Source organism: Stegastes partitus, unplaced genomic scaffold, assembly GCF_000690725.1.
Source record: "Stegastes partitus isolate 25-593 unplaced genomic scaffold, Stegastes_partitus-1.0.2 Scaffold745, whole genome shotgun sequence".
NCBI classification, from domain to species: domain Eukaryota; kingdom Metazoa; phylum Chordata; class Actinopteri; family Pomacentridae; genus Stegastes; species Stegastes partitus.
The window spans coordinates 270,407-283,524 of NW_007578476.1; the positions used below are offsets into that span (position 1 = coordinate 270,407).

The 13,118-nt window shown below is 42.5% G+C and overlaps 1 protein-coding gene across 1 annotated transcript; it reads right to left on the reverse strand.

The window, feature by feature from the left end:
• Positions 1–9,433: 9,433 nt before the first annotated feature.
• LOC103364388 (relaxin-3 receptor 1-like) lies at positions 9,434–12,558 on the reverse strand. The gene is made up of 3 exons (XM_008291495.1): positions 12,346–12,558; positions 10,452–10,895; positions 9,434–10,045 (listed from the first exon to the last, which is right to left on the reverse strand). Exons 1-3 carry the CDS (start codon positions 12,556–12,558, stop codon positions 9,434–9,436), a joined length of 1,269 nt encoding a protein of 422 aa, XP_008289717.1.
• Between the last annotated feature and the right edge of the window lie 560 nt (positions 12,559–13,118).

Sequence of the window (13,118 nt, forward strand, 5' to 3'; positions counted from 1 at the left end):
TCTTTTGTATGTGCTGCATGTCTGTCACCAGTGGCCTAGTTCCAGATGTGGACCAATATTTAAGAGGAAATGAAAAAACAAGCCTGTGCTCCTTTGAGATAATGTGTGAATGCGTTTGCCATGAAATCTCATTAACATCTCGGAGGTCAACATCTATACACTTTGGTAGTTTCGAATTTACATCTCGTGCCTTGTATATGAATAATATAATCAGCCCTTTTTAAGACGTGACGTCGGTGGGACGAGCAGAGACGAGTATAATTAGGTTTCCACGTAACCTAAACACTGAGGAAAAAAAATAATAATTGTGCCTTTTATTTTCCTTTTTTTTAAAGCAATGGGACACAGGTGTTTGTATAAATACATGATCACTACAGAAAAACATGATGCTGCATACCTGATGTTGAATATACGTCCTTCTATGAGGACACTTTGTCTTTTCGTTTGTGCAGTATGTGTTCCTGCCAGAATACACAACAGCTGCGATCTAAACACATGCATACAGTAATTAGATTGCCTTAATCTGAGTGAATTATGAAAACCACCTGCCATTTATCGTGCTGCTCAAAACAGCTTTTTCTCATTGATGCTGGCAGTAGATCCTTTGGGTGCTGTAGGCTGCAGAAATGAGGCCTCCCTGGATTGGGCTTGATCCAGTGCAGCTGTTGATGCTCAGTTAAGGTTTGGGATGCCAGGGTAACACCTCGGGCTCTCTGTTGTGTTCCTCGAACCATTTTTTGTACAGTTTTTGCAGTGCAGCAGGGTGCTTTGTCCTGCTGGGGGGGAGGCTGCTGCCTTCCACGTGAATGCCAGGACACTAGGTTTTACAACAGAACACTGAATTGTAATGAGATGATCATTGTTATTCACTTCACCCGTCAGTGGTTTTCATGTTGCGGCTGCTGTGAACTCGTGTCTGACCTATAATGCTCACGAGATAAATGCTCACATTCCACCTGTGCACTATACGCAATATTATTTTCAGGTTTTCCATCCATCTATCCTGTTCTCGTGGACGTAAAACAGCTCTTCAACGGCTTGAGGGAATTTCTCCAAATTGGCATAAACATACATTTGGATTCAAATTAGATTTTGCTTTTCAAAAGTCGAAGGTTACAGAGACCTCACAAAACACATTTAAGGCCATAACTACAGATGGTCCTCTATTATCTTCTAAAGCCTGTGATTCTCAACATTTTTACCTTGTGGCTGCTTTAAAGGAGATTAACTGTACCCCCTCATCCCATGTTCTGGACACCAGTTGTGAACATTTCAGCCACTGTGAAGGGTTTTTAAAGGCTGATAAGGTAGAAAAATTTACAGATTCTTTTCTTTTTTATGCCGTCAGATTGAAATGTGCGACCCCACAAGCCCAATGTAGAGAATCATTATTCATTCCTGTTCACATTAAATGGATTATCAGTGGTGTCTGTCAGTTCTAGTGCAATAGTGCTGCTGGACAGTCAGACATTTCCCATAATGCAACAAGAAGCGTGTTTCAGTGTTCTCTTCATGATAAAATAATCATGCCTTTCAAGCTCGATGTCCCCACTGTGTAATGCCTGCTCTTGAAAACCATAATTACATCTTCTGGGTTATTTCCTCAGATTTTCTTTGCAAATTGAACTCCGTGTGGAGTGTCCTTTACGGATTCAGCGTTTGTTGTCTCATTCAGATGTATTTTATGAGTCCAAAGCTTCAGTTTTGTCCACCTGGTCAGCGCAAACCATAGGAAATGTATTAAACAGCATACTGTCTCCCTGAAATCCAACAGATGCCAGTGCTGTTCAGAGCCACTTGTTCTAAGGAGCTGTGTAGGATTCAGGGACAGAAGGATGAGGAGGAGGCACATAACCAAAGAAAACGGCATCCAACCTGTGAAGCATTAGTGGTTCTGGCTCTACCAGAAGTAAGCAGAAACTATATATAGTGTCAGACATACTGTTTTTACACCTGCTCATCCTCTTAAGCTTAGCGACAAGAATGTCGGTCAGAGAATATGCATCAGAATCCCGCTGTCCGTCAAGGCCGTTCTCTCTGGAAGGACAACAATCAGTCCATCTCTTCATCAGTCTGGGCTAAATGGCAGAGTGGCCATAGGGAGCCAGTCAGTGACGGCATGCCCTGGAGCTGGCACACAGACAGCAGAAGCCTGCATCAAAGACTTTGTGGTCTGACGAAGCCAGAATCCAAACCCTTCAGTTGGAATTCCAAGTGCTCCGTCTGGAGGGAAGCAGCCGCAGCACATTAACCATTTAACACAAGTCCTGCTGTGAGACATCAGAGTTGCAGCTTCACGCTCAGCGAAAGAGTTTCTGCTGGTAGCTTTTGGAATGCTTTTAAGGAAAGTGAGAACAATGAATGGAGCCGGCGAGGTCGGAACATCCTGCTACAAACGGCCTCTAAACATGGAGCTAAACCTCCCACGTGGCTGACAGAGCAAAGCACAGGAGCAATTCACAGAAGCAGTCTGCTTGCAGTCTGTTTACAGAAGATCCCATTCAGCGTATGTGAGCTCAAGCAGGTCTCTGAGGAAGAAAGCTGAAGTTGTAATTGCTGTCAAAGGTTAGACAGACACTGAGAAGTGAACGCGATATGATGAGAGAGACACCACTTTAAAGGATTCCTGTAAACGTAAAACTTACTTTTAATAGGCTGTGCTTTAAAATGAATGTCTCCACATTTCAGACACGTTATTCAATTTAAAAAAAAAAGTTCTGTTTTGTCGGAAAGCTCCTGATAACGCCGGGACATCCAATTTAAAGAAATAAAAGCTTCCTCTTATCTTTATCCCGACTCAATTTCACTCAATAGGGATTGAAGTGTCATGCTATCTTTTCTGATGAGTCAAATACACCAGAAACCCGAGTTTCAAAGTTGAAATTAATCAAGTCTCCGTCAGATTGAGGCAACGGCAGATTCTCGGAATTCAATTTTGTTCTGGCGTCAAGTAGAATGAACTGGTGTGGAAATGTAGAGAGAGGAAAATGTTCAAAAAGTTAAAGACGATAAGAGGCAATTTAGCAGCCTGAGTCCACGTGCTAGACGCCACACTTCCAGTTAGAAAACTACTGAGTGCCAGAAAACAGAAAAGCACAATAATCAGTTGTAATTTACTCATAAGTGGCAGATGAACTGTTCAGAAAGACTCTAAATTGAGCTGTTGCTGCTGAGAGGAGCCAATTTCATTGTGAGCTGGCTCTTTGTCCTGATTAAAAGGACAGTTGGCAGCAGTCAAGGTGACATGAAGCTTTTATCCTGATTTGTGAGTTATTTTTAATAACACCAGCCATTTCATTACATTTGTTTTGAGACGTTTCAGGCACTTCAGTGACTGAGTGAAGCAGAAATGTGACTTTGTCCATCTTCTTTTACGAAATTGCAAATGACCTGTAATATGATGTGAGTCATACGTCTTACAAGCTCTGAGAGGGCAGCGTTAAGTAGCTTTAAAAACCTACCAGGAAATGTTATGACGTAAACCGAATGTTAATATCAAAGGTTAGTGCTTTTGATTACCTGTGTAATCCAAGGATCGGGCCACGGATTGCAAAATGATTTTCACAGAGGCGAGGGAAAAGCTTTCGCAGAAAAGTTTAGATTAAAAAAAAATGGCGACTAACATAACATAAAACATAAATGTTGTGGAGTGGAAGGCCCTTAGTTGTGTGTTTGTGTGGAGACGTCAGACGTTCAGCTCATCTTCTAGTGAAATAAAATTCACAGAATATGTAGTGGTTAATGCTTGTAAAGAATTAAATGAAAAATGTTTATCAGGATTTTTACATCCTTTTTAGTGGCAGTTAAACACTATCAGTGACTACTGGATAATTAAACCAACATTTAATTAACATTTTCTGGTTGAAGGGTTTTGGAGACGAAGCAGTAAAATTGCAGCGTAATCAGATGATGCTTTCTGACTGAAATACCTGCTTTCTGTACTTCAGTGCCTTTGGGTAATAAATGCCGTTATTGGTTGGTTTATTAAAATCAGGGTCACTAACCTCAGCTCTAAAAATGACAGATGACACACTTTGCTGCAGGGGAGTGGCACGCCAATCCACTGTCAGAACAAACCTCCTTTTAATAACATAATAAAAAACATACAATCACAAGTGCCACATTGAATCTTAAATGATGTCAGCACAAATGACTTCAACACCAGCTCACAGTGCTGCAATCATATCTCAGCAGGTCAGCTATGCAATCTACCGAGCACAAGTGAAACAATGTGAAGCAACCACTTTGCCTTTGCAACGACTCCTGGACTTTTATTACCAAAGGAAGCGTGTTGAGAGGAGAAACCACAGGACACACTTCTGCTTTATGCTCCTCTTAACATTCACGTGCCCTCATCTTGTCTAAACTGTGCCTGGGTCCTCACTGCCCCCTACTGAAGTCGTATTTTTTCAGAGTGGGAAAGATCATTCTGGCCCTAGCAAAAGTCAAGCTCCAGTTATTGCCTTTATCAGCTTTCAACTGAGGAGTCGCTCCGTGATGAGGACCGTGAGAAGAGACTGTAAGCTCTGAAGGCCTCAGGAAGGTGAATGGGCTGCATGTGGAAGCTGTTGACGGTGAGGCCGGTGATGTTTAGAGCTCTAGAAAAGCTATTATGTGCATCTTTAGTTAAGCAGACGTGTAGTTGAGCTTACAACAGCGTCTAAGATACTTCCTTATTAAGACTATTTTTTTTTTTTTAAGCTAGAAACTGAATCTCTGAGGGAGCTGCAAGGTGGCACAGCAAGAAGGTCACCGGAATCTTTCTGCATGGAGTTTGCATGTTTCTCCCCATGCAGCGTGGGGTCCCCCCAGGTTCTCCGGCTTCCTCCCATGAGGTCCAAAAACATGTTGAGGTTAATTGGTGATTCTAAATTGTCTGTAGGTGTGAATGTAAGTGTGCTTGGTTGTCTGTCTCTAAGTGTAGCCCTGTGATAGACTGGTGACCTGTCCAGGGTGTCCCCTACCTTCACCCTAAGTCAGCTGGGATAGACTCCAGCCCCCCGCGACCCTAATGAGGATTAAGCAGTGTATAGATAATGGATGGATAAATCTCTGAGTTAAGAGTAGTTAAGTCTGGCAGTTCAGCCAGAGCTTCTACCCACATCTCATAGTCTTCATGATGATGTGGTTGAAAACTCTTTATAATGAAGACCTGCTGAGTTGTAACCGGACCTTTCAGCTACAATTACTGGATTTCATGCTGAAGGCTTTGAGATACAGCTGAAAGTTCAGCAAAAAACTTTAAAAAAAAATCACTGGATGTGAGTGTGCTTGGTTGTCTGTCTCTAAGTGTAGCCCTGTGACAGACTGGTGACCTGTCCAGGGTGTCCCCTGCTGTCACCCTGAGTCAGCTGGGATAGACTCCATGACCCTTGATCCATGATAGGCTTAATGACCCTTCAGCGGTGTATAGATAATGGATGGATGGAACTTTCGACTCTTGTAGTTGATTATAGCTGGAGTTTTCCTTTATGTGTCCTCGTCTTTCTTCCAAATAGTGTTAATTAAAAACTCTGAAAAATACTAGCAAGTGGACTTGGTTGCTGTTTATGTAAATGTAGCACATTAAGTGTCAAACTTCAGAATCTTCAACACGAGGACTTACTCATGGTGACAGCGGTTGCAGTGTTGGACTACAGCTCAACAAGAATGTATTTCTTTATTAATAATGCATTAAAGAAGTCAGGCAATAATTGACCTGATTTCCATTCTCCTGTGAGCAAGTGTGATCAGATTTAATGCGGCTCACAGTGTGAATCTCTGAACAGCAGGGCACGATGGAAATTAAAAGTGACTGCCTCATTGAAAAGTTGGAGCTGTGCAGCCTGTTGCCTGTAGTTCTTCATCTAGCAGCCTCCTGTAGCTGCTTCTTCTTTCCCATTATTCTGAATTATTTAAAAGACCCCTATGGTGAAAATCAAGCGTTTTTTGTTTTTTTTACCTTGTTGACATGTCCATATGGTGTTTTTATATGCTGGAAGACACATTATGAGTGAAATAAGCAGTCAACACCATGGCTACATCTGCAGGGTACCGATGACAGTCTCAAAAACATGAATACAGTTTGATACATAACAAACTTGAAGGGGGGCTTTTTGTGTCATTATTTTTCTTCACAATCCATTTCTGGTTCTAACATTTATGGTCAGATTACTCTAATATTAGAACTTGCTTTTGTGTGTTGTAGAGTAGTTTAATGGTGGTTGAATTGAGTTGTATGTGAGCTGGTGTGCTCAAGCTGCAGCAAAGTAGAGAGAGGGCTGCAACGATGATGTAAAAGTACCTCCAAGCCATTTTGAGCCAGAAGATTATTTCTTATTTCCCCAGAAAAATAACTTCAAAATATCTAACTTTGATGTAACTTTGACAGAGATGAGTTTCTAGAGCAGAGAGTGTCATTGGATTTTCCATAAAAATAATCCGTTTTCTTAAAATTGCTTAAGTACAACTCCCAGCTCCGTGGACAATGTGCAGATCTAAGCAACCCACCTCTGTCTCCACTCACCCCTCCACTACTCACTGCAGTAAAATGGACACATTAACAAGGAGAAAACTTAAATTTCCACCAGGGGGAAGGTTGAAAATGAAAATCGAGATTGCCACTTTAATATGTCATGCAGTATCTATCACACACTCTCTCTCCTCCTCCTCCTTCCTCTTCTTTCTCTTTCTTTTGCTTCTCACACAGGAGTGTTTCTTTACTGAAGTGACAGCATTTTTTTTTCAGCACCAGAAACCGGCTGCGCGTCAGCTTGTGCAGCGTACGTGAACTCTGTGCAAATGACCTCGCTGCTAACTCGTGGAAAGGATGCGCATTCAAGGTCCTTGTCTCACATTCGAGCTCCACGAGGCCGGGCCCCTCGAATCAAACAACAGATTTCACAGCACAATCTAGAATCCCCCCGTGTACAAAAATAGCTGCTCTTTTGTATGTAAGAATAGATTGCTCTTCAGCTTTCTTTGCTGACACCTTAAGACACCGTGCCGTTTGCGTGTTCTTGACGTATCACCTCCGAGCATGACTGGCTTTAACCCATTTCTCTGCCTCTATATATAGCGTGTCATTCACTCGTCACGCGTGACAGTGTCCTTGTGGGAAATAAACATCTCGAGCCTGTAATTGTTTTCAAGCAGCAATCCAGGCTGGCTGGGCATGAACACACGTGGAAGACACTCACATCTGGGTTTCCTTCAGTGGGGCTCTGTGAAATTGCTCCCTGTGCTTGAAGATGAATCGCTGGACACACATAAGATTGCAATGCTTGTAGCTGTCAGACGTTTCTTGTTGTTTCGTGCACCGGCTCTGTGCAGCAGAGAGCAGTGTGTATGTGTTGTATGTGCTCTGTCCATTGTTTTGATGGAAAAAGCAGTCCAGTTCGTCTGTAGGAACGCTTCAAATCAGCGGAAACAATGACACATGTCAGCAGCAGAAGGGTTGTTTTTTTTTAACTCGTTAACACAGAGAACAGTGATGGTCGGGCAGTAATTTGAACAACGGAATTGGCCCAGATTTTTGGACAACAGTCACTCGGAAATCACGCTTTTGATTGTTCACCGTCTGTAACTGGCAGGTTCCCTTGGTGACCAGCTGGCTTTGCCCCCATGGGGGAGACCTGCTGAATAAATCCATGATTCTGATTGGAGAAGCAATTACTACCAGAGTGACACACAATGGAGGTGTGTGTGTGGTATTTGTATGTCAGGAACTATCTGTGGGTGGCTGAAGATGGTTATCTGTGTTCAAAATTTAAAGGTTGCAAAAGGGCAAAAACGCCAAACAGCTTTTGTGCAGCTGCCTCGTTTACCTCTTCTTCGTGGTGACCGCAGGGGGGGAGAGATTAACTTTCCTGAGAAATCACTGAATGCTTTTGTCTTCGCGTTTTATTTAATGTCACATAACACACGTGTATTTACAAAAACCATTCACGGCGGTACAAGCAAAGCAGACGCAGAGAAAAATGTCTTGAGACAAGCGTCAAACACTGAACGGCAAATGTCTTAGAGTTAAATTTGATTGCATGTGAAGGCTGACATGTGGCGAATTCCAGCGTCTGAACGCAGTTACAGACAATAACACAAAACATACATATTATAGACATTGATTCGAATGGAACTGTAGCAATCCCACAGCCTGTATGACTGCCGGTGTGGGTGTTGGAGATGCAAAGTACAAATATGACTTTACAACACAGTGTATTTTGCTTGATTGTATGAAGAAGAAGAAAAAATCAGCCCACAGTGTAGTTCAGGGATGACTGATTGAAGGCTTTGATTTTCAGGAATGAAGGTGTAATTCACCTCAAAAAATACCTCCAATGTGCAGTATTTTGGTGTTTTTCATGAAAGGGCTTAATCAAGCTAAAAAAATGGCTGCTTAGGTTTGTCGGAGTCGATGGATTTTGGATGGGTGGGGGGGAGGTGGTTAAAAATGGCACACAAAGTTGAAATGTGAGGAATTGTAAGGAACTTTTTTTTCATGTTGAAAGAAAAGTTTCATATTTTGGAGAATACATTTAATGCCGTTCCTGCCACAGACTGTATATAAAAGACTGACGGAGCCATCGTGACATTGCTCATCGGTTTGTGGACCGAAACCTTGAGTTTGGAATTTGGCTGTCGTCCCCTTGGTTTTCTGAAAGCAAATGTGATGAGAAAAGGGTGGCATACGAGCAAGAACCAAGCGGTTACCTCTGATAGTGACAAAGTCAAACTGCAGTTACATGAGCGACCACTTGAGGCAGACTCCAAAAGCAAGTCTGTCTCCATAGACCTTTATGTTAAAAATGTCCAACTTTACAGAAGAAATAAACATGTTTACAGACTGATACATGAACTATTTTGGTCTCTATAGCTAGGTCCTCCATTCATGACAGCTGTATGGAGACTGAATTTGTTCATAACTCATCCATTTAAATTATATTTAGGCTTACAGTTATGCATTTCAAACTAGCCATGGAGACCGTGAACTCAACCGAAATATATTTACCGTGGTAACAGGTCAAGTGAGAAGTAAGGTCATTTTTTATACAATCTGACGTCTTTTTGTAACCACCAGAGTCGCCCCCTGCTGGCTGATAGAAAGAATACAGGTTGAAGTCTCCTCTGCATCGGTCTCACTTTTGAGATCCGAAGGCTACATCCATTTTTTACATACAGTCTGTGGTTTTTGCTCAGAGTTAAATGAGAAGACTGACACAGCTCTCATGCTTGTATGTTAAATAAAGCTGCAACCAGCAGCCAGTTAGCTTAGCTTAGCACAAACACTGAAAACAAAAGAAAGCAGCTAGTCAGGTTTAGTTCAAAGGTGACAAAATTCACCTTCCAGCACCTGTGATGCACACCCATGAACATGTTTGTTTGTATCTTATCCCACACAGAGACAGGAAATAACTCTATTTCCCAAAATGTCAATCATTTCTCTCAACAAAATAAATCACATGTTGATGTCTTTGTGTATCATAATCATGCTGGGTGGTGCTTCCTCCACTCTCCTCCCTCTCAGAGCCAGAGTGAGAACATTTTGCACACTATGAGAAATTCTCAGCAGAAGCTCCTTCAGCCCAGCTCTGTACTCTTTTCGGATCAGGCAGTAGAGCACCGGGTTGAGACAGCTGTTGGCATGAGCCAGGCACACAGTCAGGGGGAAAGCGTAGGCCTGCGCGTTGTAGAAGGCTTTACTGAAGGGAACCAAGTCAAATTTGATCAGCACCCCCCACAGGGTCAGTGCCTGGTTGGGCAGCCAGCAGATGAAAAATGACAGAACCACGATGGTAACCGAGCGGGTGACTTTGGAGCGGCGGCGGTGGCGTCCTCTCTCACATTCGGACTTTTCTGTGACATTGGCACTGATCACACTTCCCACGATGCGCCGGCTCAGGATGAACCTCAGCAGGAGGAGGTAGCACACTGAGATGATAATCAAGGGAACTACAAATCCCAGGAGGACCTTCTGTGTTTGGTAGAGTCCAAGCAGGACCTGAGGATCCCAGTGGCCTGAGTCGGAGTCAGAGAAGCGAACTAAGCACAGCTCGTCATCTGCAGACACCTGAAAACACAACAACTGAATCAGAGGATGGTCACCAAACACACAGACCACTTCCTGCAGTGATTCTCAACATGTGGTCCACGGGCCAAATCAGGCCCCTGATAGGGCACCAACTGGCTACTAATCAACTGCTAATTTATTCACACTGGAATTTGTTTTGTGTAATAAATTTTCAATGATGGCATTTTGGTTTTTGCTCAATTAATTTGAAATAAACAACTTCAAATAATGATAAGGCCTTAAAAGTGTATGCATTTATCTGATTTATATATTTTTTTTCTTCCTACTAGCCCCTGGCCTTCTGTCATTTTGTGAACGTCTCCCCAGGGCAAAAACAAGATAAGTATCCCTGATAACTGTAAGTAAAGTAAATCAGGATTGGTGGTTGCGTCTTAATTCAACCAACCTGGACTGTGGTGGAGTAGAAAGCATGAGGCAGCGTGGCCACCAGTGACACCACCCAGATGGCTGAACTGGCCCACTTCGCCTGAGCGCTGGCGATCCTCGGGCTGCCCATCTTCAGGGAGGTGACCAGGGAGTGGTACCGGGTCACGCTCATGGCGGTGAGGAAGAAGACGCTGGCGTACATGTTCATGGTGGTGACTGAGCTCACAATCTTGCACATGACCCGACCAAAGGGCCAGCGGAAGTCCAACACCGTGTCCACTGCCCAGAAGGGCAAGGTGAGGACGAACTGGAGGTCCGTCAGCGCCAGGCTCATTACGAAGCAGTCGATGGAGGAGTGGTGGTGGCCCCGGCGGCGGGAGTGGAGCAGGAAGAGGGCGAGGAGGTTCCCCACAAGGCCCAGGACACACACCACCAGGTAGACCAGGGCAATGAGGACCCGCACCTGTCAAACACAGACAGTAGCTTTTTAGACTTTGACCTTGTTTCCATGTCCAAATGGTGTTTGTTATAAGCTAGAAGATGCATCATGAGAAAAAAAAAGCAGTCAGTGTTATGATCAACTTTAAAACCAGATGACAAAATCACAGATTCAGACGGTTTTATACGTAACAAACCTAAAGAACCAATCCTCCCAGCTTGCAGGGTGGAGCTTATTGTGTAGTTGTTTTTTCTCAGAGTTGGTTTTCAGGTCGAACGTGTACAGCTAACTAGCTCAAATATTCAGTATGTCATTGTGTGTACTGTAAAAATGAATGTTCTTTAAACAATTTTAAACTGTAACTTTTGGAGTAGTTTGCTGTTATTTTACAGATTTTTGTTAAAATCTGATCACACCTAGTAAAATAACAGAAAAAAAATGTATGTACTTACACATTAAGCATAAAGTAACGGCAAGGCTTTAAATAACATCCACAAAAATCTGTATTAAAAAAAACCCCACACAATTTAACAAGAGTAATACAATTTTTATTTATTTGTTTATTTATTTTTACACATGTTTGATTATAGAATTACACTTTTTTAAAAACTATCTATTTAGCTAAAAGTGATGCTATTTTGCAGATATTTGCTGTTATTTTAAATAAAAAAATATCTATATAAAGGATTGTAACAAATGCTATTTTCCTTGTTTTGCTGAATTACAGGTAATATCTAGTAAAATCATAGAAAAAAAATATTAATTTAAGTATTGGCTGTAAGACAAAAAAAGAAAAATTGGTTAAAGGTGTACACAATGTATAATAACATCAAAAATCTGTATTTTTACAGATAATAATTTTTTGTTTTACTCTTGTAATCATTAAATTGTTTCACTGTCTTTACAAAATAGCTAAAAAAAATCACTACATGACAGATATTTGACATTATTCTGTGTAATTGTGTTTTTATTCATAATTTTTTAACTGTTTTTGAATGTTACAGTATTGCACTATTTTTAAAAGGCATTTTTCTGGAACCGTTGCCTCCAGATTTTAAAGTTTGTTATTATTATTTTACAGCTTTTTTTGTTTCTCTGTTTTGCAGTGTAGCATGGAGTAGTTTTGAAGTGTCTGAGCAAAGTATGTGGATGAGCTGGTGTGCAGAGCTGCAGGAAGCAGAGAGAGTTGGGTGAAGAGAGAATGAAGAACTTCCTAGATGCGCAAATTCAGGAGGAAGCAACAGCATGAAGTTACATTTAAGCCATTCTAAAGCAGGAGGGGATTGTTTTCAGGGGGAAACGTTTAAAAGTGTAACTTTGACACACAGAGATGCGTTTATAGAGGTTAAACCAAAGACTGGTGACTTTAAATGGTCGCAAAAAGTGCGCACAAAGGATAAAAACACAAACACTGTGTGATTCATGCACAAATAATATCTCTCCTGGCAAATCTACTGGCTTTAAAGAAACCTACTGCCAGGTTCGCGCTGTCTCCGTGCAGGTCCAGCGAGGACTCCTTGGAGAGGATGTGCAGCCAGCAGTTGAGGGAGAGGTTGAAGGCTGGCAGGTTGGACGCTGCTCCTGTGGGACTGACCAGCTCCGAGATCTCCCGTTCGTCCTCTTCTCCTCCGCACACGCTCAGAGCGCTCAGGGGTCCGGAGGAGCCGCTGCTGCTGCTGTTCTGCATGATTCTGCAGGAGAAAAGGCGAGTTACTTTGGAAAACAAGTTCCCTCCTCTTCCAGGCTAACTTGTAGACTGTGTGCGCACAGGTGTGGATCCAGAAATCCCCATGTTTCTCCTCCTGTGTTCACTCAAAGTCTCAGCCAGAGATCAGTTTCTGTGCGCATCTTCTCAACATTCCTAAGATTTTGTTTTATCTTTTTAAACAGCTGATTAATCCGCATCGATCTACTTTGCTGCGTTCAATCTGCAGTCTGACATGATGCAGCTGCCTCTTCTGTCAGTGAAGCTGACAGCATCCTCTCACTGAGGGCTTTTATACTCGCTGAGCCGCTCAGTCCGCCGCCTGATGGCGCACTGAGGGCGCACACATGGACGCTTGGGTTCACCCACAATGTTACCATATTATTTTTATTACAGCAGAGGAATGATGCTCCACTAACTAAAGTTTCAGGTTATCAACTCAGACAAAGCCAATCCTCTGGGCTCAGTCCATTAAAAGATACAATCATGTGCATTTAGAGGGGTTTTGATGCTCCTCTGGGGACCCCTGTGTAAACAAACAG

Bases quoted from the DNA above. Each gene is read 5' to 3' on its own strand.
- LOC103364388 (XM_008291495.1), bottom strand. From the start codon at position 12,558: ATGCAGAACAGCAGCAGCAGCGGCTCCTCCGGACCCCTGAGCGCTCTG. The intron at 10,896-12,345 runs GTAGGTTTCTTT...TGTGTTTGACAG, and splicing joins GAGACAGCGCGAACCTGGCA to GTGCGGGTCCTCATTGCCCT. The intron at 10,046-10,451 runs GTTGGTTGAATT...TTGTGTTTTCAG, and splicing joins TCTACTCCACCACAGTCCAG to GTGTCTGCAGATGACGAGCT.